This window comes from Gekko japonicus, unplaced genomic scaffold, assembly GCF_001447785.1.
Source record: "Gekko japonicus isolate JY-2015 unplaced genomic scaffold, Gekko_japonicus_V1.1 scaffold2137, whole genome shotgun sequence".
NCBI lineage: Eukaryota > Metazoa > Chordata > Lepidosauria > Squamata > Gekkonidae > Gekko > Gekko japonicus.
The window spans coordinates 172,029-190,969 of NW_015174903.1; the positions used below are offsets into that span (position 1 = coordinate 172,029).

General features: G+C 51.2%; 1 protein-coding gene across 1 annotated transcript in view; it reads right to left on the bottom strand.

The window, feature by feature from the left end:
* LOC107121977 (chromosome unknown open reading frame, human C11orf53) overlaps positions 1 to 12,823 on the bottom strand; it is a 35,504-nt gene extending 22,681 nt beyond the window's left edge. Inside the window, exons 1-2 of the mRNA XM_015424997.1 lie at positions 12,820 to 12,823; positions 520 to 629 (exon numbers count right to left, since the gene is read on the bottom strand). Of these exons, the coding sequence (XP_015280483.1) occupies positions 520 to 629; positions 12,820 to 12,823 (114 nt within the window). The remainder of the gene's footprint in view (positions 1 to 519; positions 630 to 12,819) is intronic.
* Positions 12,824 to 18,941: the final 6,118 nt, after the last annotated feature.

Sequence of the window (18,941 nt, forward strand, 5' to 3'; positions counted from 1 at the left end):
CCGGCGGGAGTGCAAGGAAGCCCCGCGAAGGCCCTCCCTGGCCCCAGGCAGGCAGGGGTGGGGAGAGGCAGGGAGGAAGTAACTTACCCTCCCTCTTCTCCCGCCTCCTCCTGGCTGAATGAGGGCCGGAAGCAGGGCGGCCGGAAGCAGGGGGCGGGGCTTCGTCGTGTGCCCCGCCCCCCATACCTCACCCGGGGGAACTGCGATCCCCCACGATCCCCCCCGAAATGATCTCTGCTTGTCACGCTCGTGAGCGCCTACGTATGTTTTATTAAGTGCTGTGAAGTTGCAACTAGTTTATGGCCACCCCGACGGGATTTTCAAGGCAAGAGACGTTCAGAGGTGGTTTGCCATTGCCCGGCTTGGCATAGCAACCTTGCCCTTCCTTGGCGGTCTCCCATCCAAGTACTAACCAGGGCCGACCCTGCTTAGCTTCCAAGTTTGGGCTAATTCAGGACTATTCAGGCTGCTGAGCATTGAAACCAAAGGTCACTTTCTCAACCTGGACGTTTCACTTACGTTGAAGCGTGAGCCGCTCGTCTGTCTTGACCGCTTCTCTGCCAGCAGATCCTTCACCGTGTGCTTTACCCGCACGCCCTGATACACTCGCTTGCCATAATCTGCAGGGACTAAAGGAGTGGAGAAAGACAGAGTGAGCAGGTGGCTACCAGGGAAGGTGACCCTGAATTCAAACGGACACATGAAGCTGCCTGATATTGAATCAGACCAGCCTCCGGTTCACACATTTTTGTCTTAGCTCAGGAAGGAGGGCTCCAGAGCGAACTCATTGACGCAGCAGCCAAATCGCTCGCTCACAGCTTTAATGCCAGTAAGTCACAAAGTAGAATTTTTGCTCACAAGACTCCAGAGCTTAGGTAAAGGTAAAGGTTCCCTTGCTCGAAAGCCAGTCGAATCCGACTCTAGGGTTGCGGTGCTCATCTCCGTTTCAAAGCCGAAGAGCCAGCGCTGTCGGAGACATTTCCGTGGTCATGTGGCCGGCATGACTAAACACCAAGGCGCACGGAACGCTGTTCCCTTCCCACCAAAGTGGTACCTCTTTATCTACTTGCAATTTCTTGCTTTCGAACTGCTAGGTTGGCAGGAGCTGGAACTAGAGACGGGAGCTCACTCCGTCATGCGGCAACTCGGGTCTCGAACTGCTGAACTACTGACCTTCCACAGCCTGCAGTTCAGCGTCTTAACCACTTGCAGCTCCAGAGCTTAGAGGGAGCATTAAATCAGACCCTCGGTCCATCATCTACAGCTGGCAGTGGCTCTCCAGGGTCTCAGGCAGAGGTCTTTCACATCACCTCTGGCCTAGTCCTTTTTAACTGGAGATGCCAGGGATTGAACTTGGGACCTTCTGTGTGCCATGCTGATGTTCTACCACTGAACCACAGCCCCTTCCCAAGGGGGGAAGGACTCTCAAGAGTGTCCCTGTTTTCACATGAAGCTGCCTCATCTTGAATCAGACCCTTGGTCCATCAAGGTCAGTATTGTCTACTCAGACTGGCAGCAGCTCTCTGGGGCCTCAGGCAGAGGCCTTTCACATCACCGACTGCCTGGTCCTTTTCAACTGGAGATGCCTGGGATTGGACCTGGGACCTTCTGCATGCCAAGCAGATGATCTAGCACTGAGCCACTGAGGTCTTTCCCATCACCTGCTGCCTGGCTGTTTCAACTGGAGATGCCTGGGATTGAACCTGGGACCTTCTGCATGCCAAGCAGATGATCTAGCACTGAGCCACTGAGGTCTTTCCCATCACCTGCTGCCTGGCCGTTTCAACTGGAGATGCCTGGGATTGAACCTGGGACCTTCTGCATGCCAAGCAGATGCTCTAGCACGGAGCCACAGCCCCTCTCTCCTAAATGTCCTCAATGCACAAAAACAAAAGGGCGCTGTGTGATGCTCCATCAATGTTTTTTGTTTGGTTTTTGATTTTTGTTGTTTTGCTGCTCTGCTGCTCCACACACAGGAAACACCTCAAGCGGATCCCCGACCCTGCTGGCAGCCCCAGGGTTGCTCATGGGAGGGGCAGCGTCGAGGCCAGAGGTCATTTCGGGGGGGGAACGCGGGGGAACGCAGTTTCCCCAGGTAAAGTGCAGGGGGCGGGGCACATGATGAAGCCCCGCCCCCTGCTTCTGGCCACCCCGCTTCCAGCCCTCATTCAGCCAGGAGGAGGCAGGAGAAGAGGGAGGGTAAGTTGCTTCCTCCCCGCCTCTCCCCACCCCTGCCTGCCTGGGGCCAGGGAGGGCCTTGGCAGGGCTTCCTCACTGGCCTTGCAGGTCCACCGCCGGGCCCCTTATGTCAGGGGGTGTGGCATATGCTAATGAGTTATGCTAATGAGTTCCCCTAGCTCTTTTTCTATGAAATGACCCCTGGTCAAGGCCTTTCTTCTCTGGAGTGTTTAACAGATGATAAATTTCATGTCTGCCTTGTGTGTTGATTTATTGCTGTTTCTTTGTGGGTTTAAACTTTATTTTATTGGGATTTTTAAAATAGATGACTGTGGATTTTGATGTTCCCTGCCTTGGAGACTCGTGCAAAAGGCAGGGCCTTGTTAATAAATAAATGAAACCAATCTCTGAGCAAGAAGGTGGGTCGCCTCCTTGGAGGGAAAGGGGTCCTTGCCCTGCCGTTTGAGACTCACCAATTCTGACCCATTTTCTCCACATTTTTGCTGTACTCTGCTCAGCATGTTTCCCTATGAGATGCCTTTTCAAGACTGAACTAACTGGTAGGACAATAGATCAACATGGGTTGCCCTGTTAGTTTGTCTGTAGCAGTAGAAAACAGCAAGAGTCCAGTAGCCCCTGAAGGGGTAACAAAATTTGTGGCAGGGTATGAGCTTTTGTGAGGGGCTGCGGTGGCTCAAGTGGTTAAGACGCTGAGCTGCAGACCGGCAGGTCTGTAGTTCAGCAGTTCAAGACCCGGTTGCCCAGGGGTCATTTCCTGCGGGAGCGCACAGTAGCGGAGCTCCAGCAGTAAGGAGCCCAGGGGGCGGGCACATGTAACAAGCCCCACCCCCTGCTCCCAGCAGCCCTTAGTTGGGCCATGAGGAGCAAGAAGCAGCCAGGTAAGTTGCAGAGCCCCCCCCCCCAGCCCGCCTTCAGGGAGAAGCTCTCCCTCCTCTGTGAGGGCAGATCTGGGCCTTCCCCCCCCCCCAATAGCTAGCAATCCAAAACAGTCCAATGGAGCCTGAGCGGTGGGTGTTGCCTTCTGACACACTTCCGGTGATGTCAGGAGGTGTGGCATATGCAAATAAGTCATGCTAATGAGTTATGCTAATGAGCTCCTGCACTTCTTTTTCTACGAAATGACCCCTGCGGTCGCCGCATGGTGGAGTGAGCTCTCCTCTCTGGTCCCAGCTCCTGCCAACCTAGCAGTTCGAAAGCAAGAAATTGCAAGTAGACAAGTAGGTACCGCCTCGGTGGGAAGGTAGCAGCGTCCCATGCGCCTTGGTGTCTAGTTATGCTGGCCACATGATTACGGAAACGTCCTTGGACAGCGCTGGCTCCTCGGCTTTGAAACGGAGATGAGCACCGTCGCCCTAGAGTTGGATTCGACTGGCTTTCGAACAAGGGAAACCTTTACCCTTTACTTAGGAGCTTCTGTGAGTCACTGCTCCCTTCTGCAGATACAGCTAGAACATAAGCCCATTTGTCCTTCTAGCTAGAGGGTAGAGTGATTTCAGATGCCAAATTACAATAGCAGGTGAATGCCGGGAACAGGTGAGGGACAATAGCAGGTGTGTGACTGGATTAGGTGTGATATGCAGAGCGTCAGTCGACGTGGAGAAAGCAGCGTTGGTAATGAGGCAGGACGATGAATGTGTCCAGGGGTCATTTCGTAGAAAAAGAGCTAGGGGAACTCATTAGCATAACTCATTAGCATATGCCACACCCCCTGACATCAGGGGCCTGGTGGTGGACCTGCAAGGCCGGCGGGAGTGCGAGGAAGCCCCGCCAAGGCCCTCCCTGACCCCAGGCAGGCATGGGTGGGGAGAGGCGGGGAGGAAGCAACTTACCCTCCCTCTTTTCCTGCCTCCTCCTGGCTGAATGAGGGCTGGAAGCAGGGCGGCCGGAAGCAGGGGGCGGGGCTTCATCGTGTGCCCCGCCCCCCGCACCTCACCTGGGGGAACTGCGTTCCCCCGCGTTCCCCCCGAAATGACCTCTGAATGTGTCGCTGTTCACATCTGTCCAGAAGGGTCCCAGGCAATGTTCCCTCTAAGCTGTGGAGTCTTGTGAGCAAAAATTCTACTTTGTGAGCTCCTGGCATTAAAGTTGTGAGCGAGCCATTTGACTGTTGTATAAATCAGTTTGCTCTGGAGCCCATCCCTTCCTGAGCGAAGACAAAAATGGGTGAACCAGAGGCTAAAAAACTGTGAGCTAGCTCACACTAACTCAACTTAGAGGGAACACTCCCAGGTTCAATTCCCGGGGTCTCCCTTGAAAGGGGCAGGTGACGATGTGAAACACCTTGACCTGAGATCCTGGAGAGACGCTGACAATCAGAGGAGGCAACACTAACCTTTATAGACCCAGGTGGCGACTAAGGACAAGGCAGCACCATGTGTTCAGCACTTTGGGCCAAGCCATTTTGTATCTGTTCTTGTCATGGTGACCCCATACAATTTTCAAGGGAAGAGATGTTCAGAGGTGGTTAGCCTTTGCCTGCCTCTGCATAGCGACCCTGGACTCCCCCTGGTGGTCTCCCGTCCAAATACTAACCAGGCCTCACCCTGCTTAACTTCTGATATCTGGGCCAAGCAATACCTTACATCAGGGGTGTCAAACTCATTTGTTATGAGGGCCGGATCTGACATAAAGGAGACCTCGTTGGGCCAGGCTATGCGTGTCATAAAATGTAAAGCCAGGTAAAAAGTAAAGGTAAAGGCTCCCTTGCTTGAAAGCCAGTCGAATCCGACTCTAGGGTTGCGGTGCTCATCTCCGTTTCAAAGCCGAAGAGCCAGCGCTGTCTGAAGATGTTTCCGTGGTCATGTAGCCGGCATGAGTAAACACCAAGGCGCACGGAACGCTGTTACCCACCGAAGTGGTACCTCTTTATCTACTTGCAATTTCTTGCTTTCGAACTGCTAGGTTGCCAGGAGCTGGAACTAGAGACGGGAGCTCACTCCGTCATGCAGCGCACTCGGGTCTCGAACTTCTGAACTACCGACCTTCCACAGCCTGCAGTTCAGCGTCTTAACCACTTCAACCACCGCAGGTAGCGGAGATATAAACTTTATAAAGGGCACAAAAACAAAGGTTTTTTTTTTACTTAAAATAAAAACATGCTTAAAACATCAGCACTGTTGCAATATTTTCTTTATCTAACAGTGTCTGATAACTGACACCCTTTGCTCTGAATGACTGCATCAAAATGTCTGTGCTGTTGCCATCTTGAGTATGCCGTTCAGGTGTGTATCTGTAAGCTGCCAACCTACGATGGCGCAGCAGCAGCAGAACTGGAGGAAGAAGGGAGGGACGCCCCATAGGTTTTCAGGGTGGAACTACCACCAAAAAGTCCCTTTCTCTGGTATCCTCTATCGTCTGAAGGCTGCAGGAGGGAGCCACAAAGGAAGATCCAAATCCTCCTATCAAAGCCACAGATGTTGCCTGCATCTTCACATAGGACCTACTTTGCCTTTCTTCTTTTTAAGCAATCGAGGACTTTTCCCCTGTTCTATTTTCTGGACTGCCCCAGGGATAAATAATAATGTACTGATGTAAGACGCTGAGCTGCAGACCGGAAGGTCGGTAGTTCGGCAGTTCAAGACCCCTCGGGTGCCGCGTGACGGAGTGAGCTCCCGTCTCTGGCCCCAGCTCCTGCCAACATAGCAGTTCGAAAGCAAGAAATTGCACGGGGCGGGGCATTGGCACCATTCATGGTGGACGCAGTCTGAGTGAGCTCCGATCCTTCCCCGGCTTCCCTCCCAACCCAGCGAAAAGTACCCGAACCAAAAAGCGCCCGGGTTATGGGCAAAAACGGCGGAAACCGCGGCAAAGGACCTGATCCGGACCCACATTCCTTCAAGGCTTATTTTAGCCAGAGCCAGGGCGAGAGAGAAGGTAGGAACAACCAAGCTGATTTTAAAATGGCCGCCGAGCACGGCAACACTTAGCCCTCACAGGCAGTGCTTACAAAACAAGAGCTAGTAGAGATGTTTAGCTAATTTAAAACCGAAATGCTCACCAATATTAGTTCAATGCTCCAACCCCTCGCAGAGCAACTTGACTTCTTAAAAATTTAAATGCAAAAAATCTCCCAATCGGCCGATTCCGCTCTCGAAGGGACTATTACCAACCAAGGGGATATTCAGAAGCTGCAAAGCAACGAAACCTGGGCAAAGGAAAGGATTTTCCTCTTAGAACACAAAGCCCGCGAACGATTCCTGAAGTTTAGGGGATTCCCCGAACAGGCCGAACAAACCCAGGAACTCTCCTCATTTATTGCAAGCTGGCTGACCTCGGCAATGCAATTGGAAGCTGGGGTAGCCCCTATGATTGTCAAGGCCTTTCGCATGGGCCCTCCTTCCTCCGAACGTCACAAGGGACCCCGGGACATCTTAGCAGAGTTTCTAGACCTACGCACTAAAAATCACATCCTTAAAGAAGCCAAAACTAAGGGCAGGTTCAAGTATAACAACGCAGACATACTGATTTTTCCGGACGTTCCCCCTGATGCCTTGCAGATCCGCAGCGTGCTCAAGCCAATCACCCTAAGACTGTCTGAAGCAGGGCTCCGCTACAGATGGCTCCAAACTGGATACCTCCAAGAAAGCAAGAAATTGCAAGTAGATAAAGATACCGCTTCAGTGGGAAGGTAACAGCGTTCTGTGCACCCTCAGCATCTAGACATGCCGGCCACATAACCACGGAAAACCTCTCTGGCTCTTCAGCTTGGAAACGGAGATGAGCACCACATCCCTAGAGTCGGATTCGACTGGCTTTCGAGCAAGGGAAACCTTTACCTTTACCCTACTGCCTATTACTTAAGCAAAGTACTACTTTGCAGTAACCCTGTAAGGTAAGTCAGTATTGCTGTTGATACTTTGCATACTCTATAGCATTAGAACCTGCTGAGGTCCCTGTCCTGGTCAAACCCCACACTCTCCAGGGATTTCCATAAGAATCGCCAGGGATTCCCCTAAGAATCTTCAGGGATTTCCCTGCCGATTACTGGCAGTGGCAGCCCTGTCTCCAGGGTCTCAGGGCTTGCCTCCAGGCCATGAGAGAAAAGATGCTGGGAAATCTGTTAACAGATCCGGCAAGTGCTTTTGATTAGCAAAGAACCAAAGATGAGCCATGCACACACAATTCGGATTGGGGTTATGGCTGAGAGGGATAACTCTGTCCCCTGCCCCAGAGTGATCTGTGCCCTGTGGAGACGCTGTGGCATAGTGGAAGAGCCTCTGCTTTGCATGCAGAAAGTCCTGGGTTCAATCCCCAGCATCTACAGTTAAAAAGGGTCTGGTGGTAGGTGATGTGAAAGACCTCCATCTGTGACCCTGAAGATAGCTTTGCCAGTTATGTGTTGGGAAATCCTGGGAGATTCTTGAATCCTAGGGACATTCCTAGAGATTCCTGGAGAGAATCGGGTTTGGGGAGGAGAGGGATCTCAGCGGGGTATAATGCTATAAAGTCCGTCCTTCAAAGCAGTCATTTTCTCCAAGGGAAGGGAACTGACCTCAGTTGTCTGGAGAAGAGTTGTAATCCCTAGAGATCTCCGGGGATTGTGAAGACCTTGGGGTTCTTTTATGAGAGAGTCAACATGGAATGTTTCCTTCAAGAGTTGATTAGTAGTAATTGATAAGAACTGGGATTGCTACACGCTCAGATAAAGCCTACATTGTGAAACGGATTGTTTACATTGCGCAGCATTCATTTGCGAGTGAGCGATAATCAGAGGTCATTTTGGGGGGATCGCGGGGGATCGCAGTTCCCCCGGGCGAGGTACGGGGGGCGGGGCACCTGACGAAGCCCCGCCCCCTGCTTCCGGCCACCCCGCTTCCAGCCCTCATTCAGCCAGGAGGAGGCAGGAGAAGAGGGAGGGTAAGTTGCTTCCTCCCTGCCTCTCCCCACCCCTGCCTGCCTGGGGCCAGGGAGGGCCTTCGCGGGGCTTCCTTGCACTCCCGCCGGCCTTGCAGGTCCACCGCTGGGCCCCTCATGGGGCTCGGCAGTGGAGCTGCAAGGCCGGCACTGGCGGCCGGGACCGTTGGGTGCGGGGGGTGTGGCCTTATGACACACTTCCGGTGATGTCAGGGGGTGTGGCATATGCTAATGAGTTCCCCTAGCCCTTTTTCTACGAAACGACCCCTGGCGATAATAGAAGACAATTTTCTACAGAATGACTACAGTAAACGTTTTCGCACCTTATCTTTATTGACTCTTCGTTAATTTTGTCACGGATGTTGTTTTTGGAATTTGGCTCCCACCTGGAGGATGGCAACTCTATCTGGAAAGGCACTGACAGTCGACATTGACCTTGATGGACTGATGTTCTGATTCAGCACAGGGCAGCATTATGGGTGTTCGGTTTCATGACCTCGAATGGACCCCCCAGAGCTGCCCTTTGACCTAAGGCCGCAACCTGAGCTCCCAGCAGAGGCAAGATTCCAACCTGTGGGCAGTCCTGATCCAAGGTTATACTCCCTTGCCCGCCAGCCCTTTGATTAATTCTCAGACTTGCAACCTGCTATTGGATTGTTGCCATTTTTTGTATTTTTCTTTAAAAAAATAATAATAAGACACCTGACTGCACTTTGGCTATTGTCAGAGAACCGCTTTTGCGGTTGTTTTTTCTTCTTGCACCAGAAAACTGGGGTGCGATTATGGCAAACGAGCGAGAGCCGCCTTTGAAAGCGCACATAAGAGTGGAGGGCGGCGCATCGATCGGCAGAACATGCGACCGAGCCACGCGGCGCTCCTCTGCCTGCATAGAACGCCCCCTGCGAAAAGAATGGCCTGCCTGCGGCAAAAGTTGTTTTCTTCTCCCTCCCACCCCCTGCTCCAGCCTCCCCAAAATGCTGGTCGTGGCCGCCCGCCTCTCTCGGGCTCCTGCCTTTCAGCCTGCAGTGCGGTTTGAGATGGCGCTTTTGAAGTGTGCTCAACCCTGACCCTGCCGGCCCAGGATAATAATAACGAGGCAGCTCGCCTTTCACTCTGCCCCAGGAACGAGCACTCTGCACCTGGGGCCTCGGAGTGGGCTCGGGAAGAGCTTTTAGTCAAATGTTACAAACGGGAACATGTTCGGCTTAATCCTTTCGGAAACAAGGGGGGGGCAGCATTTCCCGGGGCCAAAACAAACACCCCTGAACTGTTTGACCTTTTCGATTTCTCATTTACCTTTCCAAATCTAGCCCCCTTTTTTGTGGGTTGGCGACTGAGCTGCTGCTCCGCATGGCTGATGATGGCCCAGGACAGATTTGTAGGGGAGAGGCGCAGGGTTGCCAACTCCGGGTGGGCAAATCCGTGGAGATTTGGGGGGGCGGAGTTTGGAGGAGGAGGGGTTTTGGGGAAGGGAGAGACCTCAGTGGGGTATAATCAGAGCGGCCGATTCCCGGTAATGTCTGGAGATCTTCCGCTATAATTTACAACTGATCTCCAGGTGATAGGAATCAGTTCCCCTGGAGCAAATGGCTGCTTTGGAAGGTGGACTCCACGGTACTATACTAATTTAAGCCCCTCCCCTCCTCAAACCTTGACCTCCTCAGGCTCCACCCCCCCCCAAAATAATATCCAGGTATTTCCAAACACGGAGTTGGCAACCATAGATATAATGCCATAGATTCCACCAGGGGTCATTTTGTAGAAAAAGAGGTGCAGGCGCTCATTAGCACGACTCATTAGCATAATCAATTTGCATATGCCACACCCCCTGACATCACCGGGAGTGTGTCAGAAGGCAACACCCACCGCTCACGCTCCACTGGACTGTTTTGGATTGCTAGCTATGGGGGGGGGACGCACAGATCCTCATGCTCCTCGTGGCCCAGGGCTGCTGGGAGCAGGGGGTGGGGCTTGTTGCGTGTTCTGCCCGCCCCCTGGGCTCTTTACTGCTGGAGCTCCGCTCCTCTGTGCTCCTGCAGGAAATGACCCCTGGATTCCACCCTCCAAAGCAGCCATTCTCTCCAGGGGAACTGATCTCCGTAGCCTGAGGACCAGTTATAATTTCAGGCACTCTGCAGGACTGGCAGCAGTGCTGAGGCATCTTGGTTAAAGCCACAGCGACTAGGGTTCCCAATTTCCAGGTAGGGCCTGGGGATCCCCAGGAATTACAACTGATACAGAGATCAGTTCCCTTGGAACAAATGGCCGCTTCGAAAGGAGGATTTGGTGGCATTATAGAATCACAGAATCATCGAATCATCGAATGTTAAGAGTTGGAAGGGACCTTGCAGGTCATCTAGTCCAACCCCCTGCACTCTGCAGGAGCACAGCCGAAAGACAGCCCTACGACATACACGAAAGATGGCCGTCCAGACTCCGCTCGAAAATGTCCAGCGAAGGAGCATCCACCACCTCCCGAGGCAGACTGTTCCACTGCTCAACCACTCTCAGAGTCAGGAAGTTTCTCTTGATATTTAGCCGGTAACAACTCCCTTGTAATTTCCACCCATTAGACCTAGTCTTGCAATCTGGAGCAAGAGAGAATAAATCTGTTCCATCTTCTACATGACAGCCCTTCAAATACTTGAAGACTGCAATCATGTCCCGTCCTCTAAGCCTTCTCTTTCCCAGACTAAACATGCCCAACTCTTTCAGCCTTTCCTCGTAAGACTTGGATTCCAACCCTCTCACCATCCTGGTTGTTCTCTTCTGGACACGTTCTTATTCCCCCCTGGTAGCAGTGTTCCCTCTAAGCTGAGTTAGTGTGAGCTAGCTCCCAGTTTTTAAGCCCCCGGCTCACCCATTTTTGTCTTAGCTGAGGAAGGACGGCTCCAGAGCAAACTAATTTATATAACAGTCAGATCCCTCACTCACATAATTAATGCCAGTAGCTCGGAAAGTAGAATCTTTGCTCACAAGACTCCACAGCTTAGAGGGAGTATTGGTTGTCAGCCATGCCAGTAAAGGTTCCCATTCACGGCGAGGCACCTGCAGCCAATTGTAGCCCTTGTGCCTGATGCTCAACTGAATGGTGGGTGGAAACTGGGTCCAAAGGAGGGGGGCACAGTCATTCTCAATACAGAAATTAAAAAGAAAAATAAGATCCCCTTTTCATAGAATCATAGAATGTTCGAGTTGGAAGGAACCTCGCAGGTCATCTAGTCCAACCCCCTGCACTCTGCAGGAGCATAGCCGAAAGACAGCCCTACATACCTACAACATACCCGAAAGATGGTCGTCCAGCCCCCGCTTGAAAACGTCCAGCAAAGGAGCATCCACCACCTCCCGAGGCAGTCTGTTCCACTGCTCAACCACTCTGACAGTTAGGAAGTTTCTCCTGATATTTGGCCGGTATCGACTCCCTTGTAATTTCCACCCATTAGATCTAGTCTTGCAATCCGGAGCAAGAGAGAATAGATCCGCTCCATCTTCTACATGACAGCCCTTCAGATACTTGAAGACTGCAATCATGTCCCCTCAAAGCTGCTGGGGTCCCTCCCGCCCCTAAACTCCCCCCTCCCCAGGGTCCTCCAACGAAATCTCCAGGAATGTATCAATCTGGAGTTGGCAACTCAATCTGGATGGTCTCTGGTTCAAATCTCTCCTCTAGCACAAACATCCTAAAACGGCCCTCTACAAGCCACCCTCCCTCAGCCTCAATCCACCACCTCGAGTATGGGAGAAACGGCACAAGGCCTGCCTCACAGGGCTGTTGTGAGGATTAATATCAAGACAGTGCTATACACAGGCTTCGTATGACTGTTATACCTCAGTAGGAGACATCTGCTAGTGATAAGTTCCCATCAGCCTAGTGATTTGTTACTTCTAAAGGAAACCAAGAAACTGTTAATTTTACATTTTGATTAGAATTAACTAGCCAGTTATCTGCTGGTGAACACATGAAGCTGCTTGGTCAGAGTCAGACCACTGATGTAGAGGAGGAGGAGGAGGAGGAGATTGGATTTATACCCCGCCCTTCTCTACCCACTTTGGCCACCCAATGAGAAGGGAGCACTCCCTGGAGAAGACCCTGATGCTGGGAAAGACGGAAGGTCAAAGAAGACGGGGACGGCAAAGGATGAGATGGTTAGACAGTGTCATAGATGCAACGAACATGAAGTTGAGCCAACTTCAGAGGATGGCGGAAGACAGGAAGGCCTGGCGTGATCTGGTCCATGGGGTCGCAAAGAGTCGGACTCGACTGTGCGACTGAACACCAACAACCCCACTGAGGTCCCTCTCCTCCCCAGCCTCCATCCCCAAATCTCCCAATTTCCCAATCTGGATCTGGCAATCATAGAATCACAGAGCTGAAAGGGGCCCTGAAGGTCATCTAGTCCAACCCCCTGCCCAATGCAGGACCAGCAAGCCTAGAGCATCCCCAACAAGTGTTTGTCCAGCCGCTGCTTAAAGACTGCCAGTGAAGGGGAGCTCACCACCTCCCTGGGCAGCTGATTCCACTGCTGAACAACTCTTAATGTAAAAAAGTTTTCCCTAATATCCGGCCGGTACCTTCCCGCCCTTAATTGAAACCCGTTCTTGCGAGTCCTCTCCTCTGCTGCCCACAGGAACAGCTCCCTGCCATCCTTTGAGTGACAGCCCTTCAAAGACTTCAAGAGAACAATCATGTCCCGTCCCCCCCCCACAATCATGACCCTACCCTCCCGACACCTGTCCGGAGCCAGGGGGGACCTGGCAACCCCTCACCCATCCCGAGCCAACCTGTCATCCATCCAGAGCCAGTTTGATGTAGTGGCTAAATGTGCGGACTCTAATCTGGGAGAACCGGGTTTGATTCCCCCACTCCTCCACTTGCACCTGCTGGATGACCCTAGGCAAGCCATAGTTCTGGCAAAGCTGTTCCTGAAAGGGCAGTTCTGGAAAGAGCTCTCTCAACACCGCCTACCTCACAGGGTGTCTGTTGTGGGGAGGGGAAGGGAAAGGAGTTTGTAAGCTGCTCTGAGACTCTGAGTGAAGGGTGGGGTATAAATCCAATCTCCTCCTCCTCCTCCTCATACTAACAAGAACTGGCCTTGCTTAGCCTCCAAGATCTGATGAGTTTGGGCTAGTTTGTATAAATGTACAACTTGGCCTCCAAGTGTTCCACTTCAAAAATGGCTGCTTTGGAAGGAGGACCCTGTGTGGCATTATACCCTGGTGAGGTCCCTCCCCGACCTGCTCCCCCCAATCTTGTCAGAAGCGAAGCAGTGTCGAGTGGCGTGACAATGGGAGGAGTCCAACCCTGCACACCTGTGGACATGCTGTCAGCTATGCTGCCATGAGTGTGGTGTATGTTTCTAATTGATGTGCATTCCTTCCCATGCGGTTAATTGCATCTTTGCTGTAATGCATATCTCTCAAGGCCACTGGAGGAGTTGGTGTGTCTTGGTTTCGTGGGAAGCTTCTTACGTTCCCAGCTTCTGCAGCCGTTAGCAATCTGCCAAATGACACCTCGCGGGAGCCCATCTAATTGGGTACTGTGTGTGTGTGGGGGGGTGCATACGAAAGCCCTATATCCTATTATGCACATAGGTAACCCGCCATTCCTAACAGTGTTCATGTTACTGCATCTATAGCTTTTCAATAAAAGTAAAACCTTCCTAGAAGCATGTACTTCGTTGTCTTGCTGTGGATCCAGACACATGCACGCACAAACTGTGCTCCGTCACTGGGAGTATTTTTCTCCCAGCTCAGTTCATTTCTAGTACTGGAACCAGACTGGGGAGGGGAAAGCCTTCCAGCAACAGACCGCCATGCAAGAAGGAGAGGGAGAGGACAGGCTTTTGTTCCCCACACTCAAGTGCCCCAATGTTAGAAGAAGAAGAAGAGGAGGAGGAGGAGGAGGTGGAGTTTGGATTTATACCCCGGCCTTCACTATCGAAAGGTGTCTCAGAGCGGCTTACAAACTCCTTTCCCTTCCCCTCCCCACAATAGACACCCTGTGAGACAGGTGGGGCTGAGAGAGCTCTGACAGAAACTGCCCTTTTTCAAGGACAGCTCTTATCAGAGCTACAATAAGAAAAATAGGGCTCACCAAAGAAAATTACTCTTCTATATCTTTAACACACTTAGTTGCATTATTACACCAAATTTCCTTATAACAAATTTCCTGTATTAACTTGCATTCATTCATTATATATCAGGTACATTTCATGAACATAAGCAAAGCCAGTCAATGATAATATGAGTACAATACAAAACAATACAAAATCTTGATGTCGTTATTCTTGACGTTGTGTTGGCTGAGCTCCTGGAACATTTACTCTTTGAGACGTCCCAACGGAGCTGTAAAGTGTGCAAAGCAAACTGAGGAGTCCTCGGTATACGAGTTCCCGAACAGTGTTAATCAGTCCTTCATTTGAAAACATGTCGTTCCAAGGAATGTAAGAGATAAAGAGAACACACTTTCCTAGGATTAAACAGTGGTTTCGTATGTCTTTTTCAACTTCTCTCTAATGTCTTCGCAAAGCTTATCAGAGTTACGGCTTGCCCAAGGTCATCCAGCAGGTGCAGGTGAAGGAGTGGGGAATCAAACCCGGTTCTCCCAGATTAGAGAAGAAGAAGAAGAAGAGATTGGATTTATACTCCGCCCTTCACTACCCAAAGGAGTCTCAGAGCGGCTTACAAACTCCTTTCCCTTCCCCTCCCCACAACAGACACCCTGGGAGGTAGGTGGGGCTGAGAGAGCTCTGACAGAAACGGCTCTTTTTCAAGGACAGCTCTGACAGAACTATGGTCATCCAGCAGGTGCAAGTGGAGGAGTGGGGAATCAAACCCGGTTCTCCCAGATGAGAGTCCGTGCACTTAACCACTACACCAAACTGGCTCCATACCTGAAGGCTTCCATCCCATCTCTGAGGCAGTTTGTGCTTCCCTGAAAGGCCGACGCCTCGAAGGTCAATGTAGAGGAGGACTGGCGGAGGGCCTGAACCTCCCAGCTAGTCTGACTGCCAGCATCGACCCAACAACTGCCTTAACAGAGTAATCCTGAACTGTTCTGTTTTGGGGGGCAAATTACTGTCAATGGCTTGGCCTCACGGGACTGAAGTCCTGGCCTTTGACAAAAGAGCATTCGTGTTCTCTAATGGCACAGCCAGAGCTAATTGTCCGGAAAAGGTCTCCAAATAACTCTTTTCTTCGAGGAGCTTTTAGAGTTTGGAGAAAGTGGCACACGGGAGGGACAGCTAGGTGCGAGCCTACTGTGGGTATATGTCGGAATTGGGGCACAAGTTTTGGAGTATCTGAAGAAGGAGAGTTGGCTAAATGCAAGGAGATCCAATCAGTCAATCCTAAAAGAAATCAACCCTGACTGTTCCCTGGAAGGCCAGATAATGAAACTGAAGCTCAAATACTTTGGCCACCCAATGAGAAGGGAGCACTCACTGGAGAAGACCCTGATGCTGGGAAAGACTGAAGGTCAAAGAAGACGGGGACGGCAAAGGATGAGATGGTCAGACAGTGTCATAGATGCAACGGACATGAAATTGAGCCGGCTTCAGAGGACGGCGGAAGACAGGAGGGCCTGGCGTGATCTGATCCATGGGGTCGCGAAAAGTCGGACTCAACTGTGCGACTGAACAACAACAATAACAAAACCACTTGGGGGGGGGGCAAGGTCTTGCTTTGCAGAGATCTGGTGTGGGGCAGCGGATCTGCCATTCTGTAGGAAAGCCTCTTCGCCTCTACTTGTATATGGTTAATAAAGCGATAATTGGATATTGTAAAGAATTGAACTATCTTTTGTAACTGAGCAATATTGTGTAGAGAAAAGAGAAAGAAGGGAAAAGATATTGGAACATGACAGTGAATTGTTATACTTCAATGCTCAATATGAGTATTTTCAAAAAAGATCTAAAAGATAACAGACGGATGATAAATCAAACTTTGTATATTTTCAATGCTTACAACTTGTTTAAGCACTGTTACATACTCAATGTTTATGTACTAAAAAAGATTATGGAAGCAGAATGTTAAATATCCTGTTTGTTATATGTTGCTTCATACCAATAAAAAAATTAAATGGAAAAAAAAGAATTGTATCTTGGTAAATAACGCTATAAAGTGTCATATTTCTCCAATTCGTTCATCTCCGGTGCCCTGACCAGGACGGACCAATCTCATCAGATCTCGGAAGCTAAACCGGGTCGGCCCTGGTTAGTACTTGGATGGGAGACCGCCAAGGAAGTCCAGGGTTGCTATGCAGAGGAAGGCAACGGCAAACCGCCTCTGAACGTCTCTTGCCTTGAAAACACTACGGGGTCGCCATAAGTTGGCCGCGCCTCAACAGCGCTTTCCACCACCAAATAAAGCAAATGCTGTAAAATGTCAAATTTCTCCAATGCTCTCTTCCCCAAAGGGAACCAACCCCGGTAATGCTGACTCAAGAATTTCTCACTGCTTGATAGGTTTGATAGATCCAAGAAAGACAAAATTCCCTTTGCAGATGAGCACATGTTGGCTATGAGAGGGAGGCAGCTAACGTTGCCCGGAACACCTAACTGGAATCAGTGGGGCCGGCTCCAGTGTCTTCCAACCAAGTTTCCATAATGAACAGGAGGCTAGGCCATATGATTACGATTTAAGACATCAGAACATACGAGAAGCCAATGTTGGATCAGACCAAAGGCCCATCCAGTCCAACACTCTGTCACACAGTGGCCAGAAATACCAGGCGCCATCAGGAGGGCCAGCAGTGGGGCCAGGACACTAGAAGCCCTCCCACTGTTGCCCCCAAGCACCAAGAAGACAGAGCATCCCTTGCCCCAGACTGAGAGTTCCTATCTATACCTTGTGGCTAATAGCCACTGATGGACCTCTGCTTCATATGTCCATCCAATCCCCTCTTAAGAACACAAGAGAAGCCAATGTTGGATCAGGCCAATGGCCCATCCAGTCCAACACGCTGTCACACAGTGGCCAAAAATACCAGGTGCCATCAGGAGGGCCAGCAGTGGGGCCAGGACACTAGAAGCCCTCCCACTGTTGCCCCCAAGCACCAAGAAGACAGAGCATCACTTGCCCCAGACCGAGAGTTCCTATCTATATCTTGTGGCTCATAGCCACTGATGGACCTCTGCTCCATATGTTTATCCAGTTCCCTCTTGAAGCTGTCCATGCTTGTAGCTGCCGCCACCTCCTGTGGCAGTGAATTCCATGTGTTCATCACTCTTTGGGTGAAGAAGGACTTCCTTTTATCTGTTCTAACCCGACTGCTCAGCAATTTTATGGAGTGCCCACGAGTTCTTGTATTGTGAGACATTTATTTATGGAATATATTTTGGCCGGGCGGATGGGTTAGTCACGCTTAGCATTCCTGTAAAGGCCTTTCAGCTGCTCAGAGCACTTCGCATCAGTGTTCCCTCTAAGCTGAGTTAGTGTGAGCTAGCTCATAGTTTTTAAGCCTCTGGGCTCACACATTTTTGCCTTAGCTCAGGAAGGATGGCTCCGGAGCAAACTAATTTACGCAGTAGTCAAATCACCTGCTCACAACTTTAATGCTGGTAGCTCACAAAGTAGAATTTTTGCTCACAGGACTCCACAGCTTAGAGGGAGCATTGCTTCACATAGATTATCCTGTCCGGATCCAGATGTCTACCAACACCCCTGCCAGGGAGGCCCAGGTGTACTGTCTCGATCCTGCAGACCAAGGGCTGAGGTCAACAATCACTAGAGGGACTGGATGGCCCGTATGGCCTCTTCCCACTCTACAATCCTACATCTTCTTTAAGGCAATCTAATTCTTGCTTGAGGCAAAAGTAAACTTGCCAACTTTGGGTTGGGAAATTCCTGGAGATTTGTGGGTAGAGCTTGGGGACTGAGGGGTTGGGAGACGGGAGGGACCTTGGGTGGGGTATAATGCCATAAAGCCCTCCCTCCCAGGCAGTCGCTTTCTCCAGGGGAACAGATCCCTGTCATCTGGAGATCAGTTGTAATTCTGGGAGATCTCCGGGTCCCACCTGGAGGCTGGCAACCCAAGGCAAGGGGGCTTCTCAACACGCCTCAGCCACTACTTCATTAGCTAAAGGTTTCCCTTGCTCGAAAGCTAGTCAAATCTGACTCTAGGGGTTGGTGCTCATCTCCATTTCCAAGCCAAAGAGCCAGCACTGTCCAAAGACTTCTCTGTGGTCATGAGGCTGGCATGACTAAATGCCGAGGGCGCACGGAACGCTGTTACCTTCCCACCGAAGCTGTATCTATTTATCTACTTGCAGTTTCTTGCTTTTCAACTGCTAGGTTGGCAGGAGCTGGGGCCAGAGATGGGAGCTCACTCTGTCACGCGGCACTCGGGTCTCAAACTGCTGAATGACCGACCTTCTGGTCTGCAGCTCAGCATCTTAACCTTTGAGCCACTGTGACCACACTTCACTAGCTACTCAGGTGGCATTCAAAAGTATCATCTCACCACTGGGGCCCCCACTTTCCATCTTATCTATGGAGCACATAAATCCCTTTCTAAGTCCGGTCTTTCAGCAAATGCGCCACGGATGTGGCCGGCGACACCTACCAGTCTCCATGATCAATGGCGGCCCTTTCCCCTTCTGTATTCAGCAGGATTCTATCCCCAGCGTGCCCTTAGGAGCTCGGCACCCAGTTCTATCCCCAGCGTGCCCTTAGGAGCTCGGCACCCAAGAATGAAGCTGCTGCGCATGGTGCCTCGGCCCACAATTTAGGCCATGCCTTCGCAACATGGCTTGCCTGGGATTTGTGTACATGCAAATCCTTTGATGACTGCTTGGATGCGATTTGCATGACCAGCGAGGCGGCCGGGTGAAAAGGCTCTTTCACTGGACCGAAAGGATGCTTCAGGGCAGGGGGGGGGGGGGGTTTTC